A 23,149-nucleotide genomic window follows, 5' to 3' on the forward strand; every position below is an offset into this window, starting at 1 on the left:
TATTAGTGACCGGACCAAGTTCCTGTATGCAGTCCGAGACTCTCGTGGGTTAAAAAAGGTCTCTTATGTCAACTGTTTTGGAAAAACACTCAAACACTACCACAAAGGGGCAGCCATGAAGGCCGAACATTTTATGAATGTCGAGAAGAGAAAGCAAGAAGATGTTTCATATGTGGAAATTTTAGCGGAAACTCCAAAACCAGGGTCTGTGGCATATACCGTGCCATTCTTTGTTCTACCAAGTGAGCTACCGAGTCACCCTTGGCTTCGCTTGATCTTTTGCTGTCGCTGTAGAGCAGTGGCACGGTATGCCTGGTGGAGCCTGCATTTTCCGCTAAAATTTTTGCATAGTGCATCTCTTGTGAATGTCCAACCGTAAGATGTTGCCTGTTTAATTAACAAGCACAGAAAAAGAAGATAGAATAAAACTAAGGGACATTCCCACCGGTTGACAAGATATTTTTCTTCTGTGGTCAACACGAGCTGCCGTTTCAAGGTGACAATGAAATTGACCCACCAGGTTTCACGCCGAAGCTACAAGCTATACGTGTCGCTTGAGGATTCCACTAATCGAACACAGGCTTGTGCAGCCTGTCGTGCCGATACGGTGTGAAAAATTTCTGTTGATTGGGTCACTCATTGCAAACGACGTGTGCGTGCCTTCGGTCTGAATTCTTCCTAAATCGTGAAGATCCAAGTCACAAGGATGGAAAATTAGGATTTTTGTTAAGGTTACGTTTCGAAGGCAGGCGACAGCATCATAAAGGATCATATCCAAACCTGGGAGAACACATTCGAATGGGCCGGACCCTGTGACTGAGTGGTTAGCACGTCGCGCTGCGACGCCAAGGTTCTCGGGTTCGAATCCCGCTCGGGCATAGTTGTTTGTGAATGTCCATTCATCAATTTCATCACTCATCCCCATCTTCGCAAATTAGCCAAGAGGCACAAAACGCGAAGTAAAATAAAATAAATCAAATCAAAACATTCGAATGGATTGTCCATTGCATAACAGCTTCATGAAACGGACACATACACATACTAAGATCGTTTCGGCAGAAACACAACGTTCGTACATTGCAACAGAGTCGAGTGATAAAAAATGTCCCGGTATCACGTCCTGAGAGAAAGAAAAAAAACAGCAGCTTAAACAGTGGCAAATTTAGGAGACAGTTGCTCTTTATTTTTGGCCCCGCACTATGGCTTTTTAATGCTAACCTTTGTCTACCAAGAGAAAGTAAACTTTTCTTACCCCCCCCTCCCCTTTTGTAACTGAATCGCCACCATCGACCTTAAAACTTGCGAGGTTCTATCTATAATGACGTTAAAAAAATGTTTAGCCCCCCCCGAAAAGAATTTCTGGATACGTGCCTGCCCAACAATATACCCAAAATTTAAATTCCATCTGAATATTTTGCATAAAAAGTTCAACTTTACAGCTACAATTTTCTTACGCTTGGAAGTTGAATTCTGTATATATTACCGATTACATATAATAAATGAAAAAAAAACACACACAGATTGTGCACCAGTTTAACAGAAGTGCCAGGATTCAATTTTGGTCTCGGTTCCTCGCTGCTGCCTATCACTATTAAAATAAAAATGCTAATTACAGTAGGTGCAATAATCGTGAATGCAGCTTACACCGGCAACAGTTCCGATTGTTTTATTATTTCTCCTAGCACAAAGACTAATTATCGTAGAATTTTGGAAATCATTGTCACACGAAATTTGAACCTTCCTTAAAGTAATGAGCACTGTTTGGACTCGAGAAAAGTTATTTATGTTAAAAAAAAAACTTGAAAATTACCTTACGCACTTCTCATGGACAAGATATTCTCAGTCGACAAGCGACAGTAAATATCGTAGAAGCATGGGAATGAAAGTAGAAGTAAATCGGAACCTTAGTAGAATGCATTTAGGGACTTTTATTTTAATGCTAAGGGAGCCAAACCTAACCTGCCTAACCTAACCACGAATGCATATTGAACAAAACCTTAAGTAATCGCTAAAACTCCGCAGTATGTGTTAACAGACGCACATCGAAATCTAACCATGTAAAAATTGCATTCGTAGCATGACGAAATCGCAATAAAACAAAATGAACTTTAGCCCTGTTTTGCCCCCCCCCCCCCCGATTTCGGAACCCAATCGCCGCCACTGATCACGTGTATAGACATTTTTACTTATTAATAGTATTATTGTTGTTATTTCACAGCCACAACACTAAAAAGTGCAGTGACAATATTTATTATGTGCGCCAATTTGTATTGCCGACGATAAACACACACAAGCATTGGGGCAAATTGGCTCGATCATAATGGTCCAAGGCACGATGCAGAAATGATATATATTTAATCGCATCCACAATACAAAGTATACACAGACCTTGTACTATGTATTTCACTATTTCAGGGAAACTAAAGAAAACTTAGTTTTTAAGAGAAGGCCCATGTAACATAAAAAGATGACATATTTGAACACCCACTTCACATGTAAGAACTTCGGGTCAGACATACAGAAAAATTCGTAGCTTCTTGAAAGGACTTCACTGAAATAAAGAAAATAAATAATAACAAACACATCATACTCTTCACTTTCTCACGAAATGCTGTCTATAGATCTCGTTAATTACAAATCACTCGATTCTTTCAAAAATCTTAACAAAGGGCAATCATCTGAAATCAATTCGGCGGAATACATTGACAATCCTAACGGATGAATACTTACTTTCAAAAGCTTGAAGAAACATTTCATGATCGGCTTGAATTTGATCCATTCTCATGTTTTTAGATGCTTCTGCTTCCTTCTCCCGCTTTTTAGGAGGCATCTTTGCCTTAATAATAGTGAATATCCCGAAAAATTACCGAATTCCCAATCCCGCGAACCACTACACACCAAATTCCCGAACGTCCCACCCAGCGTTGCCAGGTCATATTTTCAAAAATCGGGAGATCGTCCCCTGAAAAATCAGGAGATCTGCTTAAAAAATCAGAAGAACTAATAATAGCGTATTATCAACGTTCTGGGGGGGGGGTTGAGTGGCAAAAACTTCCCACTATCATTATTGAACGTTAATTATTAATTTTAGATGTCAAAAGATAATACTGTTATGTTAATACAAATTTTATTATGAATTTGTACTTCAAGTGGTACGATAACCCCACCCCCTTAATTCACCTAAGGTAAAGGTACAGTTTCCCCCAACCAGTGGCGATGATTGAGTGCCAAAACAGAGGGGGTGCAAGTGACAGTACTGGAAAAAATCCGACCTCCATTTTCTGTTCATCTCTCAGAAATATTCTAAAATAAATGGTTGTGACTGTGCGTGGATTTATGTACTTGGCGTTTAAAAGTTTATGGAAACATTTCGTGATTTTTGTGTTAACTAAGACTAGAGCTTCAGCCATTACGCATTCGGGGATATATTTTTGAATTACTCTACCTGATAACACCTTAGCTTGCTTTTATTTAAAATTAGACAAAGTTAGAGGATGTAAGAACGCCCACAGTTTTTTTTTAAACAACACATTCAAAGTATACTCGCATTAATGGTAATGGAGAAGGGCTATCATGCCTAAACCCCCGAAATATCCTTGAATTAATATTTTACTTTCAATCACGGAAGGTAACCAACCAGCATTAGACAGATTGATTGATTGATTTGGTTTATTTTACTTCACATCTGCCACGTTTGTCTAATCATAAAGATATGAAATTGATGAAGGGACACTCACAAAAAGCACCCATGCCCAGTCCGGGATTCGAACCCGGGACCCAGTATCAGACAAGTCGGAGGTTTTTTCTTCAACTTTTTTTCCCAGTCGCTCCAGACAATGTAAATGTTAATTAAATCGCCTTTTGCATTCGAGGATTACCTGGTATAAAATCGGGAAAGAGAATTTCTACCGCCACAGTATTGATTGAGTATAAAGGTACATAAGAACAATTGTAGTAGCAGTTACGCTCAGAAATGGCTTAAATAAAAACATGAACTATTATTTCTAAGTTAAGAGACTGCGAAGTACAAGCATAGGTATAAGTCTGCAACAGCAGTTTACTAAGCCGACCTCCGTGGCTGAGTAGTTAGCACAGCGCTATGACATCAGGGATCCCGTCTCGGGATCGATTTATTGATTTAGTTTATTTTACTTCGCGTTTTGTGCTTCTTGGCAAATTTGATGGGGGTGAGTGATGAAATGATGAAATTGATGAATGGACATTCACAAACAACCAAGCCCGAGCAGGATTCGAACCCGGGACCCTTGGCGTCGCAGCGCGATGTGCTAACCACTCGACCCCAGGGTCCGGCCGTCTCGGGATCGAATCTCGGCCTGGGCACGGTTGTCTCTTTATCAATTTCATCATATCATCATTCATCCTCGTCTTCGCGATTATCCAAAAGAGGCAGAAATGCGAAGTAAAATAAACCAAATCAATCAATCGACATTTTACTAAGAGCTTTTGTAACCATAACCTTTATCTGCATTCGTTATGTGGACTCCCTTTTTATCCGAGTTGCAATAAACACTACCATAAAACTGAATACTTGTTCCTATGTGTGGGTGGCAACATTGGTATTTAGTTGTAACCAGTTTTCAGTTACCTCCCCTTTGACAAAAACCGCACCAGATGGGACACCCGTGTTGGAGTTCCCAATGCACAATGGGCTCAAGAAGCCGCGCGTCTTTCCCAATGTCATCAAGCCTGGTATAACCATTTTCTATGGTATAACCCTCCTCCACCACCTACCTCTCTCTCTCTCTCTCTGCAGAATATTCATGGGTCTTTGCATTCCATCAGCTGAATATGTAAATTTTAAATAAACTTTCCATTTTTTTAAAATAATTGTTCATTATAAATATTTAAGGAAGCAAAAAATCAGGAGATTTCCACATTTTCATGAAACTTGTCAGGAGATCAGTAGACCGTGCTGAAAATCAGGAAATCTCCTGCGAAATCAGTAGACCTGGCAACACTGGTCCCACCCTCTGGCGATAGTTAATGTAAACGCCTCAAAACAAGTGAACCACGAACTCGCGAAAAGGACTGACAAGGCTACTCAAACTTCTCAATCCAATCCAAGAAACCATCAATGGCAATGGTAAAAAGTAATCATATGATAAGATGAAAGTCATTAACATTATTATGCTTGCTTAATCGTACTAAGACTTCTAAATTTTAAGCATCTCCTCCGTAACTGGACCCAGCAAAGAAAAAGAAACCAAACAGTGCCGTAAAAAACAGTGGAACAAGCGGTAATTCGCATGTTGAGTACTTGCGTAAAAGGAAGATGAAATTGGAGAAACTGTAATATATCACAATATGTCACTTACTCTATGGTAAAACAGTCTTTTACTGAACGCTATGGACGTCCGCAGGATCTAATGATTATTTGTATTTTTGTTTTGCATTTTTATTTTTGAATAAAGTTCTCAGATGTTTAATGCTGTTAAGGAAGTAAAATTATTTACCACCATACATATTGAAATTATATATAGCTATATTTGTAGAATTTGGTTACGTGCCTGGCACACATGCAGCAGGAGACCTCCATCTGGAGGCTCGAGGCTCGCAAACCCGTTATTCTATGTACCTACATAGAACAACGGCTTTGCGAGCCTCGAATATTTCTTCCTCACGCTACACCTGTTTGTGTTGTGTCCTCTGTAGAACATGCATTTAACAATATTTTTTTGCGGAAGTACTTCTCAGCAAAAGTTAACAAACATATCCGCTTCAACGATGAGCGCAGCAGGGAAGGCGAAAAGGGTGGGCAGTCGCCCACTAGGTTTGTCATTGTTGTCAACCTTCCCGGAATCGTACTCTCTCTTCCTGTCTTCCGGACAATCTTTGTTTCTTATTATTTCGATAGTTATTTATTGAATATTGACGGTTCGATATACACATGGGGACTTGGGGCCTAACTTTGGGAAGGCAGAATCAAACTTAGAGGATAAATTGAGGGGGGGGGGGAAATCGATTTTTTTTCCATCCCATAAAAATTGCATCCAGGATTATTTGAGAAATCACAATTAATACTACTATTTACTTTAATCCTCAGGCCCCATGGAGTTAACAAAAGTGCCCTTAACTTGTAAATTTTATAAACCCGAAAGTTTTGCCCCATCTCCTTCAAGTTGCGACTATAGATGTTTTGTTTTTTTTTGTTTTTTTTTTTTTTAGAGGAGTCGCACGAAGTGGTTCACGGGCGTTACATGATTTCCCAACTGAAAACGCAAAATTCCAAATTGTGTTTTCCTTTCAGCACAATAAAACACTGCATTTCAAGATATGTAATCTATACAAGAGTTGTTTTTGTCCATAAAGCCTTCACGGTTCTTCAATTCTTTCTGCTATTCGTGGGTATTTCACAGGAGCGGCTCAAGATAAAATTTGCCCCCTCCCCATCTTTATAACCTGGTAATCCTACTTTACTATCCAGTTTTCATTCTCCTCCATTAAAAAAGAGCCTGCCCGGTGGCGCAGTGTTAGCGTCGTCGCCTTGTAATCAATGGGTTCCGGGTTCGATTCCCACTGGAGACACAGAGTAGTTCGAATTCCACTTTAAACTGTAGGTCCAGTCCCGGTTAGCCATACTGTGTATAAAGTGGGCTTAAACACCAACTCAAACAACCAATCTAATAAATAATAACCATGTTATATATTTATAGTTTTAATGACGAAAAATAATAGCCTTATTTTTTAAATATATGAATTGTTACTGTTAAGAAACATGTTTATTGTAGATATGTGTTTGAATAACAGTAATCTCTAGGCTTGAATTGATACTACACGATTTTGCAATCAGTGACGCAGGAACGGGTGGTGGTGGTGGTGGGGGGGGGGGTTCTGGGGTACATTGTAACCCCTAAATTTTTTGAGGGGTACAGCACTCCCTTAAATCCATATATCAAGTTGTACCTCCTGTACCCCATAAACTAATTTGACAAGTGCAAGGCGCTACTGTCAAAATAACCTACTTTCCAATAGCTCAACACAAAAATATTATATTATTTACAAACAATCTTCCTTTGCTATATAATTCAAACCACTGTAAACGTACCGGTATTCTACTACGTTGTTTGATATATTTGTACTCTTCGATTTTTTTTTTTTTTTTTAGGAGAAAAAGAGTGAGAATAAAATAAAGCTTAGTTTCAGGAAATTATGCTGCAGGATAACTCACCGTTTGTGTATGAGAGAGGGGAGGTACACTTTCTAAAGAGGTAGTGGATTGAATAATAAGGTATAAATCTGTTATAGAAGAGTGTAAGATTTTTCTTTCAATTTTTACAAATAGATTTTTCCTAAACTAAATACTTACACAATTATCAGGAAAAAATTGTGGGAATTTTTACGACACATGAAATTATATAATTTTTAACATTGGCGATGCTAGATAAAGAGCAACTAGGGCACTGCCCCACAACAATTTTAACATACAAAGTTCATCTGAAGAGACGATCGGTATTGTTTGTATTTCCCTCAACTCCTACGTTGCTGCAACCAGACTTACAGGGTGCGCACCCTGTGCGAGGTTTAAATATTTCTGCGTCCTGTTGGAGAGAGTCCGAACTCAGCTCTGCCCTGAGACGTGACGTCACTGACTGATCCAAAGATTAAGCAAGGGACGGTATCACCTCACAATGGAAAAGCTCAAAATTCGTAGCCGTCTTTGAGCAGTGGACGAGGTGCCCTGCCCATTCATGTTTGCCTCGTTCACCGTTCAGTGTTTCCAACTCTTGGCAGGCACTTCATTCGTTCTTCCAGCCTTCGTACTTTCACCTTTCTCAGTACGATGCAGCAATAAGCTACAAAAGAAATCCCTTGAATGCTTTTCTTCGCGCTTGTTCCGGCGACCTGAAAAGTTGACAACACTTTTTATTGCCCAAATTAGTCCCCCGGTGTTTTCAAAAAGATCCTCCTTCTTTTCCACTGTATACGGATTTGGATTTGAGTTAGTTTAGTGTGTGAGTTTCCGTTCTGTTCAATCTCTGTGCGTATTGATCGCTTATGAAATAATTAGTTTTTCGCGAGTGAAAGAGTTTATAGTTACTGTACGTGTGTATTTCTTGTACGATTGTGTCTGTGTTCCAGACTACTTGACATGCAGATTATCTTCGTAAGTATAAACGAACTTCTTTGGGGACTACATGGTCAATGTAAAGTGTTGTATCTGAACTTAACGCTGCTTCATCTTCCTAGTTAGTTATTGATATTAGTGGATACTTTGTGAATATAGAATATTTATTTTCATTAATTTGGAAGACATTTTGCGACGCTAGTCCATGTTAAAATGGAACTGAATCTGCTAGTGTCGTAGAGGCTTGAGCATTTTACATTATACTCAGTAAATCACTGTTCTACTTCACAGCAAATTATGAAATAACAATAATGTATGTAGTTCAAAATCACAACACTGTTCTCTGATTTATTTGCACTGAAAAAATACATTAAATTATGCACCAATTACTATGATTCGAACTATATGAAAAAAACGTTCTTGTTATCTCTTTTCACTTGTTTCTTACAACTGGTTGCTACGCAACAAAACAGTATGCTATATCATTTCTTTCTCTTTTCTTTTGCACAAGAAGTGATTATACATTATACATTTTACAATTTGAAAACAGTCACAAATCATGTAGAAACTTTAATATCTACGCCTTTCAATTCATTGACAATGGAAGAGAAACTGCAGATAAAGCTACTAAGAGATATCTTGATCCGAATTTGTTAAATTTCAATCCAAATAGTGACCCATTGTTCGAACAATTTACTTACGCTATGTCAAGGAACTCTTCTCAAAAACCTTAAAGAGAAATATAGAGGTTAACTGCCCCCCTCCCCACCCAAAAGAAAAATGTGTCCTGCCTGACTGGAAAGGCACGCGCCTCCCCTGATTTTTAAACTTTTTATAATCCATCACTATAAATAGAATTTATTTTTTTCCCATTTTATGCATACATAAATGCATTGGAAATGCCATATAATTTTATCACATCAAATATTTGTAAGATACTTCTATCATAAATGTGCGCAGACCGTCTGAATAAGGGGGCAAATGCTTTGATGGAAGTTCAGTCGGAGAAAGAAAAACCTAATTCCATCTCACTGTTTTATTGTATTGATGGGAACTAAACAGGGGCGTATATAGTGTGTGTCCGAACCCACCGAAAATCACTCTATTAGAAGATTTCCAGCTTCCGTGGCACAAAAGTTCTCTGTCCACCCCCCCCCCCCCCCACCTTTTCACCTTTTATTTTCCTTCTCTGTGGTTCAGTCTAATTTACACATAAACATGATTTCGTACAGCAGATTCAGAACAACTACACCTAATTTATTCATATTCAATGTGTGATTAATTTATTCTGCGACCAGGGGTGTCAGGGGTGACCTTCCACATAGTACACCCAAATGTCAACCTCACTTCCACGTTAGTACATCCTGGACTGAAGACTAACGAGGCTCTGGCGACTGGCCCCATGGCCAGTATAATTTTGTTTGTATTGTCCTGTTGTCCTTATGTGTGCTGAGTGCCCGTTTACAGCCTCAGCTTTTAACAGAAGTCAGAACATTTTAAGATTTTTAATTATGCAACGTTAGAGTTGTTCTTTGTAATGATAAGGGGCTGGCCCCCGTATAATGTGACGGGAGCAAAATAGCCTAAGTGCTGACGCTCCCACAATTTTAAAATCAAATTCAAAATTCAAATTATTCTGCGACCACATAGGTGTAACACATCTAGGCTAACGAATAAAATACGCAAGTCTTAATAATAAGTAATTTCCTGGAGAACGAAGCGAAATAATCCAGTTACATAGGAAATAAACCCGGCGTAGTCCGCTGGGAACTTTCGTCAGCTTCAAAAACTGCACCCCCTAGCCCCCTGTGAAAATAACGAATACATGACATCTAAAAGAGACTAGATATTGTATGGTACACATCCGCTTGCTTGACGATGTTTTTATGCCCACGGCACTCTAGAATTAACTGAAATGAACTGAAACTCTACAAGTACATTTTTTTGGTATATGTTGTTCAGTTTGCATTTCATGCTGCGGCAGTGGCGTGGCGTGAGATTTTTAAAAGTGTTACCTGTTATCAGTAGGACATCTAAGCCGTAAGACTTGGGCTTAGACTAAGACTTATTCTTGACGTCTTCAAGGAAGCCACGTTGCCATCTCAACGGTAGTCAAGTTGCAAACTTATAACAATTCAGGTTGCCAACTTCTAAGAATTCAGGTTGCCAACTTGTAAGAATTCAGGTTGCCAACTCCTAAGAATTCAGGTTACCAACTCCTAAGAATTCAGGTTGCCAACTCATAAGAATTCAGGTTGCCAACTCATAAAAATTCAGGTTATCAACTTCAGAATCGCCATTATCTTCTTTTTTTCAAATCAGCTTAATTCACACAGATTTTTCTTCAGTATTTTACTTTCTAGGCTTCAGGCTTCGCAGATAGCCTAGGTAGCCTGGAATATACGCTCCTGGTATAATATTATTCTGGTACGAGTGCAATTCAATACTAGATTTTGGTAAAGTTATTAACAAGCGGTGATAATTACTTCGATGTTTCTGTAAGTATCAAATTGTGTATTTCTTTATTAGGCTAATGTTTATTGTGTCAACAACCAATGTTTGAGATTTCACTTCAGTGCTTATGGCAACATTTTCTTCCTGATTAATTGACAATGCCCGAAGACAACAACGACGAAAGACAGCACTCACAAAACTCGCACTGCAGAGTCCCTCCCGCCAACCGTTGTTTACTTTTGTAGGATGTGAAGCACCCTCCTTGCCCCCTCCCCTCTCAACATCGGCGCTTCCCCAATAGCCAATATTTCCTTCGGAACCTTACACTACAAGAAATCCAGTTCTACTACTGTTGCCATCTTAGTTCTTTTGAAAACAGATTTGCCCAAATCGCGAAACTTTTCGTTGCTTTTCCGCAGTGTGAGTGGACACGTTCAGAGTAAGATAGACCCGATTAGGCGACTTAGCTCTTTTCTGTCAATTGAATATGGCAACACTGATCTGTATCCGGTAAGGATCACCGGCAACTGTGGCGGCTAAACAGGCATGGCAGTAATTCGCCTCCTCCTCCCGCCGTAACAGTCTTTGCCGCAACGCTAAGTCTTCCTTGCGTGGGCTCAGGGTACTTTCCTCATGTTGCCTCAGGAGGGTACCGGAACAGTCCTCCTCTTGGCTTTTGCCGGTGTCAGAAAAAATGTCAGTCTCCAATATTTATTTTACGACAATATTACCAGTTTATGTATGTCATAATATTTTAAGACAGGTTCTTCAATTCTTTATATTTTGTTGTTACCTGCACGCCACGCCTCTGTGGTGCGGATAATGCAAATTATGAAGTACGATAGCATGCACAGAAAATGCTATAGCCTTTTGTTAGTAAAAATGTGCATCTACATATTCTTCCTTTTGGACTCGATCACTGGTTTTAATATCACAACAAATGTGAGAAAGCGAGTCAAAAAAATGCACCTCATATCTGCGCTGCGGCACATGCGCAGGCGTCAAGTTGGCACCCATAATTTGAAACCGAATATCACGTGTTAGCCCAATCAAAATTTATTGTTAGCCCATTCATTTCATTCAACATAGAATCCAGGCCATTGGTTAGTTTTGTTAGCCCATTCATTTGGGGGCCAACTTGACTCCACGCCCCCAATTTTTGAAACTGAATACTCTCGTAAACGGTGCTAGTCCAATCAGAAATAATTGTTGGTCCATTGCGTGTATTCCATAGATAATCCATCCCATTAGTTACTTTTGTTAGCCCATTCATTTTGGGGCACAGGCGTCAAGTTGGCCCAATTTTTGGAAACGGAATATATCGAAACCCGTGTTAGCTCATTCATTTTTTTTTTTTGTTTGCCTATTCCTTGTATTCAACAGAGAATGTAGCCCATTAATTAGTTTTGCTAGCCCATTCATTTCGGGGCTGCCCCCCCCATTTTTTAAACCGAATATCTCGTAAACGGTGTTTGCCCAATCAAAAATAGTTGTTAGCCCATTGAGCCCATTAGGTGTAGATTCTGGCCCAATATCGTTTTCATCTAGCCCATTCACTTGAGGGGCCAACTTGATATACGCGGTTTGTCTTTAAAATGTCTATGCACTGTGAAAGTATGTACTGCGATGCGAACCAATTTTTAGTATTATTATTGTTAGACTTGAGACGAGAACGAGAATTGCCCTTCGAAATCGATATGAGACATTTACAAATGAACGCAAGACAGACGTAAACAACTTGACGGCTATGTCTCGTCTTGTTCCGATACAACCCCTATGGTCATTTTAAGCACCATAAAACTTCATCAGTTGTTCCTTTTTAAAAATGAAACGCTGGTAACTTGTTATTTCTTATTCGCCTGCAAAGGAAAAATATAAGTTAAAAACCTATAATCTGAGATCTACTAATCAGTGAAAAATTTATTTTGTTATCTATGTTTTACCTACTCCAAAGTAGCACGGAGAGAGAAAGATAACAGCCACTCACAAATTCCTTTAGACCTTTATCCATAACCTATAAGTTCTATGCATATACCAGCTTATGCGCCCCAAGTCGGTTCCTCAGACAACCGCTAGATGGCAGGACACAGAATCGAGATTTAAAACAAAATTTGGCAAGCAGACTAGAGGATCCGAAGACACTGGATTAAGGGATGAAAATCAGGATATTGCTGAAATTGCAGCTCACTAGGAGAAGGAACCTGGAAACGGCCAAAGGAGAATGGAGAGACAGGAGGAAGATGAAATGCAGAACCCCTGCAAACGAACTTTTGGTGAGCAACTTTATATACCAGGCCGCCGACGTGTAATTTTTTTCATTACAGTGATGCCAACCCTAGCATAATTTAACCATCTTTGGCACCTAGCATCCTGTGGTTGACATGATCTGCAACCGTCGGTAGATATTGACCTCAAAGGAAAGTGCTCTGAAGAAGTAATAATAAAAGTAACTGCACATTCTCTATTTCAGGAAGTGGACACATTTCCAACAAAAGAGAGTAAACCGGCCCAGGGATACCGTCCCCCAACAACACCTTTCATCTCTTCCGCATCTTCCTGCCATAAAATCGAAGAGGAGGGTTGGGGCGGCCCAACCTCAAAAGTTTGTCCTTTTCCAGCACCGCACCATTTTCGGTGCCTGTATTTTCACAAGGAATGTTTACGATTGACAAGTAAAGCTAATGTGCCGCCCTCCTTTGTCGGCAAATTTTGACCATCTTTCATTGGCGTCTCGTCCCTTGGGACTTCCGGGGCTTAGCCCCTAAAGAAAAACGGACGTATTCACGTAATTATCAATCACCATAACGCACACAGTCTTTTAAAAGGCGATTTTTACCCACGTAAATTCATCGACTGTTGCAATGGATACGACAGCGCTGCTAGCGGCATTGATGTCAATTATCGCTCTCCGGGGCATGTCGCAAAGGAAGGCGTGACCTACACTCACCTACGCTACACTGAAGGTCACGTGCTAGCAGAGAGAGAAGGGGAGAGTCCAATGGATTTGAGTGCTGATTTCCTTCGCGTCGCGTTCGATCTCTGTTGTTCTGTGTGGTTCTGTAGTGTTTTGGTGGCTTTCATTCGCTATGTTTGAGTGAGTTTGGCAGGGTTGATGTTCGAACACAAATTGATGAAGGATATAGGCTGTCAATTACAAGACACAATGAATTTTTCCGGAAAAAATAGGCATATATTAAATAGAATTATCGATTGCTTAAAATTCTGTGGTCGACATGAACTTGCTCTACGAGGACATAATGAAAGACAACAATCTTTAAACAGAGGCATCTTCCCAGATTTATTATCCCTTCATAGAAGAGGGAAAACTAAAGAGGGAACTTCGTGTTCTTTATTGTAGTGAAGAGTTGAAAACCATAAACTCTATCAGTAGAATGCATTCATTTTTTATTTAAAATTATTTAGAGGGTACCTTTTCAGAAACAGTAAAATAATACTGTTTTAATAACTCCGTGGCGAAGCGTCCTATGAGGCCAGGAGGCCGGGCCTACCCGCGCCATTACTCTTTTAAAGTTGTATTTACTTATTTCGTCAAAACATATGCAATGAAATGCAAAAGTTTGGAATTTTCATTTATGATAATTACAAAAAAAATCTAACCCTGTCTAGTATACGAACTTTCCACGGAGTGAGGCACATTTGCTGGGGCCTCTTCTCTTCACATTCTGTCATACGGTCGTATATGCGGGAAGCCTAATCTTACGAGTACTGTACGTATGCTTATAACGTACTCCTGAGGCCGGCCTCGCGGTGTTACCCACTAGGACGAACAGAATGTCAGCAACACTGTATTTCCATCAGGGTTGGAAATTTGTCGTGTACCAGCATTTTTTATAAACATTAGCCTGTGTTCGTGCAGAGAGATTTGTATTTCATTGTACATTCTCGATATTTTGTACGAAACTTAGGTTTTTACTTCCTTTCATCGACAAGAGTAAGTGAAATTGAAAATTACGGAGTACTGTAGTTCTGACTTCGTTTTCTGGTCAGAGCGCTGATGGTCTTGTCGATTCACCCAACACCGTAGCGTAAACTGAAAGTCTAAAGAACTTATATTTCTAAACTAAGTTTTCATACCAAATTATGTAAATTAAAATGCTAGTTACGCCTTATATTTACAAAGTAGTTTTACTTTCACTGTAAAGAATAATTTATTTTTATCGTGAGCGGGGATTCCCTCGCTTGTTTGTTCCCTCTCTGTGAAAAGTTGCCTCCTACTCAGGACGCTACAAGGGAGCGTTACTCGGAGCGCGAGGTTCGTGGCGGTAGAGTTTTGTTTGTGATTCGTGTCGTGTGCAGCGATCAGATTTATGCAAGGAAGTGCAGGGCTAAAATGCAAGAACAATTGAGTTCTTAATTGAGTGAAGATGTAATCATCGGTAAGGTAGGACCCACTTTTGGTCTTTCATGTTTCCTTCTTATAAGAATAACTTCTAAAATGTTTTCGACTCTATTTTCCTTTGCAAGTTGCAGTGGCAAGGGACAGCAAATTTTTTTAAAAAATTAAAAGTTGTTGAAACGGTATTTAATGCGTTAACACTGTCGTCGAATAGATATTACAAGCAGACTTTTTTTTATGCAGCCGATACAAGCGAAGAGGTAGGCAGTTTCGTTTACCCTGAAGGGATAACAAGAGAAGAGGGCGGTCAATGAGAGTACAATGCAAGGGAAGTCTTTTTTTGTGTTTAGGACAAAGAGTGTTGTGGGGTTATCGCGGGGTCTGTTTCAGGTCTGGCGGAACAGGCCAGTGTTGTCACTTTGGATTGGCAGAAAAGAGCTAAATTGCGCCTAAAAATTGGGATTCTATTCTCTGAAGCAACTACACTTATTATAACCTGTTTATATGTTACATAGTAACCTTTCGTGTTGCCATCATAGAAGGGTCCCAAACAAGGATCCTATGTTCTGTTATCACGTAAAGGTGGATAGAACAAACTAGGATGCGAAGTATTCACACTGAATGAGATAGGTCACCTTTACGTATGTTTTTTCTTGAAAGCCCCGTAGTGGTCATCGTAACACGTTACGAAGCCAGGTGACCTAATTGTGGTCACGTCAATGTTTCCCGATCCTCTTGATTTCATTCTCCATATATTCTCATCGTCATGATTAACATAGGGCAGAACAACTGAGACGAAAATATCCAAAATTTAAATTATATTTACTTGCACATACAGGTGTCAGAAATTCATTTATCTAGAAAGCCAAGACTGGAATTAATTACAACCATTCCTTTAGTTAGACAACAGATAACAATGGTGTTTTCCTTGGTGCGAGGAAGTCTTCCTAAAAAAAAACTAAGTTGGCAACAGTAGAACGTGCCAAACTGACAGTCGCTGAAAGTGTGGAATTCTGTCATCTGCTCACGGCACAAACGTCATACTGACCCGAAAATTATGGGGTTCTTCTAGCCCTTTTCACTCATTGCAAAATAAATAAATAAATTTTGAAAAAGTGATGAAGAATTGACAACAGGGCTCGAGCACTATTCGTTGGATTTCCGCGATGTCTCATGATTGGTAGTTCTTTCTGGAGGTGCGTGCATAAATCAGGGGTTGAAAAGAAAAAAACAACTAAATTAGCAAAAATCTAGATCGATGGCATCTGGTGGGCGGGAGGAGAACGCCTAAGACATAATTATCGTACTGATGGTCGGTAACAACACTTTTGAAAACGTCACGCCACTGGCAAGTAAAGAAGCGCCTAGAGAGACATTGAACCACTCTCCATGACATAGCCCCCCTCCCTTTCTTTTTACAGATTTAAGCAAGTAATGGATATTATCGCACTTTTGTGCCTACCCTGCTAGCAACTCTACGCTTCGCCACTGAGTGGCAACAGCTGAATCTGAACGATGTTTCAGCACATTGAAGCGTTTTAAAACCTGCTTAAGAAATGCAATGGGACAAGACAGACAAAATGCCTTGGCACTTGCTTACAATGGAGATAGAATACATTTCAAACAAAGAGGGCTTCAACGAAAAAGTAATAACAAAATTTGCTGAGCAGGAGAACAGGAGTCAACGTTCGTAGAAAGGTATGTTTCACAACAATACCTGTTTCTTTTGTAATCATGTGAATTGTCATTATATTTTAAATTCTTTTAAAAAAATAAGTTCAGCTTTGTAGTTTAGAAGAAGAGAAATACCCGTTTTTTTGTAATTCATGTAATTTGTTATTACATTTTAAATTCTTTCAAAAAAGTAAGTCCAGTTTTGTAGTCTAGAAGAAAAAAAAAACCTATTTTTTGTAATTCATGTGAATTGTCATTATCTATATTTTAAATTCTTTAAAAAATAAGCCCCGGCCAAATTTGAGGCCACGAGACGCCACTGTCATCTTTGTCTTCAGCTTGAGTTCGGTTCGGTTCGGTCGTCATCTTACCATTTCGGAAGACGTCTCCCGCGGCGAAAAAATCGTTGTTGGTATGTATGATTTTAATTCTTGGTACGTGCGTCTTTCAGTGTATTTTTGAGCGTGTGTTTGAGTGTATCTGTAAGTGATTTTTCCTTCTTTTTTTTTTTGTAACATATATTTGGAACAATTTTGAAAAATGAGTACTAATAGCAAAATAAGTAACTGTGAAACTCCCGAAAAGAAAAAAAGGAGACTGTGGAGATTGAAACCAGAAATGGGAGTCGTTTGCTCAGAAATATAGAACGGAGTGGGAAAGAGGCGGTTTTTATTTGTTCGTTTGGCGAGTACCTTTTCTCCTTTCCTTTTTTTTTCTTCTTTTGGAAATGTTGTTAGTTTACATAGAAATGCATGTATGAGCATTTGTTGGAGGTGGAAATGGGTTAATAAGTATTTCCATATAACGCAAAAAATGCAGTAGTATATGAAAGATATTTGTGAATTATACCATAGATTATACACACCCCCCCCCCCCTCGGCAGTAATTGAAAGGTAAAGACGCTTATACTGTGTCATGTCATCTTCCCTCTCCGCATCTCCTAGAAAAAATATGTGAAGAATTTTTACAAATTTACTGAGGCACATGCCCTGGTTCGACCCTTGGTAAGGCATGGACATGTAATTATGTTTGCATTCCATCCCATAGTCCATAGACCATTTCATCAGTTCTTCATCCACCCTCACTGTCTCTCCCAGAGACCCTAAGGCAAAAAAGCGACTTAAAATAAATAGATCTTAGGGTGGGATACAATATAACATCTGAAAATAGTAATTAAATATATTGTTAATAATAATAATAAAATAATAATAATAATAATACTACTGCCCTAGCACAATTGGGTGGCGTTGTAGCATAATTTCACAGTTCGAACAGCACTTTTCGTAGCTGAGGGGTTGGCAAAGCTGGTTCATTGAACTCTCCAGCCTAATTATTGCCTATTTTTGTGGAAGCAGGAAAAGGTTTATTATCCTTTTTGCCTTGTCTCAACAAGTCGCTAGGTGCCGTGGCTTGCCGCGAGTTGATACCTTCTTGGAGATGAGGCCTTGCTCGAAAAGGTAAAGGTTTAAAGAGGGGGGGGGGAATGGCGAAATAAATGAACACAACGGAACGTATCAGCCTTTGCCCTTCAAGATTAATAAATTTTATTGCATTTTGTGTAGTCTGTTTTTATGTGTGGAGTGTGGAAATTGAATTTTGCACCCCACAAATGTAAAACGTTCCTGCTCCACTGATAATGTTATTCAGCACTCAGCAGCAACTACAATTAATTCTTGTTGAAAATAAATCCAACTCTTTTTTAAAAGAAGTAGGCACGTACGGTGGAGAGACATAGTGGTTTGGATCCTCTTTAAAGGCAAGATAGATCGATACTTGCTTGGTCTTGGAGTATCACTAAATAAAATGTAAGATCTCATTTTAGTGACCCGGTGTGGTGGCATCATAAATCGCCAATTTACCTTGCCTCATTGCCCTCCTTCTTAAGCTAAATATATAGAGAAAGGATCGACAGCAGAATATTAATAATAACGATAACTTGCTAGTTATTGGGCATTTTTCTTTATTAGTTTACGATAATAATTACTCCATTTCTATTTCTATCGGTTGCCTTATGATCTCTAAAAAAGTTATCGTGAAGGTCGAGAACTTACTTGCGTTCTCTTTGATCAATGAATGATCTGATGATTTATTACATTAAAATTTCAAAATCAAGAGGAACCGAAAGTTCCTTCTTCCAAAAATTTTTAAATCTTTCGTCTCTGTCCTGCTCCACTATCCAGGACAAATCTTGCCGGTGTGCAATGGCAAGATTTTATCCGGATGACTCGGTTGCACGCAACGAACGAAAATATTTTATTCTTTTATCACATTTTCGTTTATGAATTGCCGCAAGAGATTCCGGTATATAGACAATATTTACAAATAGATAAAATGATATTAATAATTTCTTTAACTATAAATAAAACGTTAAAATATACATTTTTCTAGGTAAACAATTATCTCAAGAAAGAAAATCTTATTTATCAGTTTGAACAAGAAAATGTAACGAAAGATGTGCTGCCATCTATTGAGCAGCTTTGAAGTATTTCAATTCAAGGAGGAAGCCATTCCTTGAATGTTCACTGGAACGACTGTAGCGGGTCGCTTCAGCCTGCTTCATCTTGTTTCTATGTAAGTTTGCATCAATGATATATATACATATATACATCATTGATTTGCACCCATGGACGTCCGGAAGGGGGGCAAGTGGGAGAGGTGGGGGGCAGGAGGACATTGCAGGTCCCTTAGCCAGGAATCCTTTGAAGGGGGCGAAGTCAATCCTAGGGGCCAAATTTTTAATATCTGTCGCATTGGCAGATATAGCAGGGTACTTGCCCCCTCCCCAAAAGAGATAAGTAAATAAAAGGGATGATATCTTGAAACTGCAACGAACAAAAAAAACTTCGAGCAACATCAAATAGCAATATTTCGATAATGACCTTTCCAGATTTCCAAAGAATATAAAGTTAAACATAAATAGGCTACTAGGGACTGTATCTACTTGATATTTTCAGGTCGATAATGTTAATAGACGATTAATATGTACCAACAGCTTTGGGTCTCTCTGCAGAACTGATTAAGGGAGCTCTTTATAAATCATGCTTCATAATGATTCCCTCTAGTTTCCAGTATGTAAGATTTTTACGCACAAAGGAATGTAACGAGAATATAACAACACCATTGTGTGTTTTTATGCAAGAAAAAAGAATTAATTAAATAATAATGGTTACATATTATCTACACTTTGATGAATTGTGTAAAAATTTGTAATACATTTTTTTTGTACTTGCTAAAACATTAAAACCTGGGTCCCTTAGTCCACCACGGACTCTATTTCCTTCAAAGGGGAGACTCTTGCATCACTACAGACAATGTTTGCCTACTGGTTACGTTAACCATTTTGCAAAATATTGTGTGAATTGTATTAAGCATGTTTTGACACCTGAAAATCATATAGGAAACTCTTGATTGATCAATGACTTCTTGGATTACAGTGTCATCATTAATATTTCATATTAAGTTTCATAGAAAGAAATAGTTTTAATAGGGCGCAAATAATTTTACGGGACGCCATGGCATTCTCTTTAACATTTTATTTTTATCATATAGATCGTTTGGCTCCAAGGGCCGACTCCCGCCGCCCCATAGCTATGGCTCTGAACTTTAACTATAAGAATAGAAGACATTGCGAGCGAAGCGAGCAAGGAAATTTTACGAAATGTATTTTTATTTGTATAAAATTTGAAATCTAGTGGGGGGCAATTGCCCCTCTGTGACCCTTGCAAGTGCCCTTGGCCGTCTGGAAGAAAAATGCAAGGAACACGTGAAAACTAATGCCATCATGAGTATCCAACTGTCCTGCTTTTCTTATATTCTCCTTTGTTTTTTTACTTCAATTTTTGCTTCCCCTAGAAGCTTCCCCTGCAAGGTCGGGGGGAGGGGACAATGCCCCCTGCGGTTGCAGCACTGTTTATGAGTGTCTCTTTATCAATTTCAGGTCATCACTCATTGTTGCGATTAGAAAAACATCCGAACACATTAGGCACCTTTAATACAAGACTACTCAAAATGTCATAACTGTACTAGATACTGAAAATTGCGAAATCATTGCCCGAAGTCTGAATCTGGAAGGTAATTTTTTCCCCCAATCCTGAAACGACATTTTACGCAATCCCACACACCATAAATCACAAAATCAATAAAATGTCTTTGTTATGTTGCTAGAGTAATACAGGATATAATTTTAAAGATTAGTGAGAATTCCATTTTGGAATGTGTTCTGTATTTTTCACAGGGGGGGCAAAGCAGTCACTCTAGTTACGGGCCTGGGGCATTGCCTCCCATCCTTGGACAGAAATCAATTCTAGGGGGCAAACATTGACAGCCAAGGGCAACTGCATGGGGCACAGAGGGGCAATTGCCCCCTCGATTTCAAATTTTATGCAAATAAAAGTACATTTCGTAAAATTTTCTTGCTCGCTTCGCTCGCAGTCCTCCAATTTCTTGTTCTTATGAACTTCAGAGCCGTAGCTACGGTGCGTATGTCATGATGCCAAATGAAAATATTTGCGCCCTATTAAATCAATATTGTTTCAGTTTACAAAAAATTTGATCTAAAAAATTTCTTGCTCGCTTCTCTCGCAATTTGTGATTGTTTTCTATAATGCATTGTAAATTACCAGAGAGAAAAGTAAAACTCTTCATTGACTTTGTCTTAAATCTAAATGCATGAACAATTGTTTGGAGGAAAAGGAGTGTGCACATTTGATAGGGAATTTATATCATTTTTGCTGATGGATGAATTAACTATGTAATGTATTTTAATAATATATGTTTCTTTGTATAGGTACACATTTAGTGTTAGCATGTTGCATGTGTATTTTCTATTTTTACGTCGCTCCATGTTGCATATACTATATAAAACATATATTGTACATGAAAGTTATAAATGTTATGTGCAATAAAAGAATTATATTCGGAATGCATTTATCAAGCATTTTCTGTCTAAAAATTACAGTGTGCTTGTTTTCCATTTTTAACGTGAATTTTAACAGTTTTAAGAAAAATATTTCCAATCGTTTGATCCAACACAAATACTTTAGCACCGACTTCTGCCCCTTTTTTGAGCAATTCACGAGGATAATAACGCTTTTTATACTATACTACTACTACTACTACTATTACTACTACTACTACTACTACTACTACTACTACTACTAATAATAATAATAATAATAATAGAGGAAAAGGTCTAAATATGGGACCCCCTTTTTATATTGTCATTTTCGGAGGGAAAAAATTAATATATGAAGCACCTGCCTTTAAAATGCATATCTATGATATATAAAATGTATATCCTCGTATATACTTAAATGTAATAGCATGTTAAAGTATAGAAGGTCTCCATTTCATAAAAAAAATTGTAAAATAATGTATTTCAAAATTGTGGTCTAAATGTGCGCTACTAGTGGCAATATCACAAAAAGCATTTAAAATTTTAAACAGTCATTTATCGCTAAAACATTATAAAATTCTTATTTATGAATAATCTGTTGTTTTGAAAATCACGCGGAATGGGAAAAATCGAAATTAAGAAAAACATCCAAATATTTGTTGAAAATGTGATCTCAACATTAGACCTCATGTATTTAGACCATCACGCTTCTTCTTCAATTTATTTTCGCTCTTTGTGGTACAAATAAACAAATCATGGTATTATGAAAGCCCACATTTGTTTTATGTGCCGCTAATATCATAACCTATACAAAGCAGATGAGAATTCAGAAAACGCTCAGTTAATACATACCTGCAAAAAGTTTTCGGAGGTCACAATTCTATAACAGCGTCCAAGGCCGAAAATAACCACCACATTATCTTGCGAATTGGCGCCGCAACGTTTGTCCTTGACAGATAACCAGTTCCAATATCCTCTGCCAGACTGCAGCACCCTGGAGCACTGATAACTCCAAAACCCATATTTAAACCTTCGCCCATATTTAGACCTTCTCCTCTAACGTTTATTATTATTATTATTATTATTATTATTATTATTATTATTATTGGTATGTTCGCATCGAACAATCCTTTCTTGACCTTTCCATCTGCTGCAGGAATGTTCGCATCGAACAATCCTTTCTTGACCTTTCCATCTGCTGATGGAATGTTCGCATCGAACAATCCCTTCTTGAGCTTTCCAACTTCTTCAGGAATGTTCGCATCGAACGATCCCTTCTTGAGCTTTCCCATCGAATAATCCTTTCTTGAGCTTTCCGTAAATGTTCGTATCGAACAATGCTTTCTTTAGCTTTCCACTTGGCTGTAGAAATGTCGTATCGAACAATCCTTTCTTGAGCGTTTAGTTTCCTGCAAGAATGTTCGCATGGAACAATTCTTTCTTGAGCTTTCCATCTGCTGCAGGAATGTTCGCATAGAACAATCCCTTCTTGAGGAATGTTCGCATAGAACAATCCCTTCTTGAGGAATGTTCGCATCGAACAATCTCTTCTTGAGCTTTCCACCTTCTTCAGGAATGTTCGCTTCGAATAATCCTTTCTTGAACTTCACGCCTGCTGCAGGTATGTTCTCGCAGATCGAACCATTCTGCAGTTTTTCCATTTCTCGCATGTAGTACCTGAAAC

The 23,149-nt window shown here is 38.6% G+C and overlaps 2 protein-coding genes across 2 annotated transcripts in view; both read right to left on the reverse strand.

The window, feature by feature from the left end:
* Su(z)12 (Polycomb protein Su(z)12) overlaps positions 1–2,912 on the reverse strand; it is a 63,173-nt gene extending 60,261 nt beyond the window's left edge. The window contains exon 1 of the mRNA XM_083128021.1: positions 2,731–2,912. Within this exon, the coding sequence (XP_082984147.1) occupies positions 2,731–2,830 (100 nt within the window). The 5' untranslated portion in view covers positions 2,831–2,912. The remainder of the gene's footprint in view (positions 1–2,730) is intronic.
* Positions 1–23,149, reverse strand: part of LOC145992014 (methyltransferase-like protein 22) — a 224,204-nt gene that overhangs the window by 90,718 nt on the left and 110,337 nt on the right. The gene's annotated exons all lie outside the window — the stretch shown is intronic.

This window comes from Lepisma saccharinum, chromosome 9 (assembly GCF_977018435.1).
Source record: "Lepisma saccharinum chromosome 9, izLepSacc3.1, whole genome shotgun sequence".
In the NCBI taxonomy this organism is placed as follows: domain Eukaryota; kingdom Metazoa; phylum Arthropoda; class Insecta; order Zygentoma; family Lepismatidae; genus Lepisma; species Lepisma saccharinum.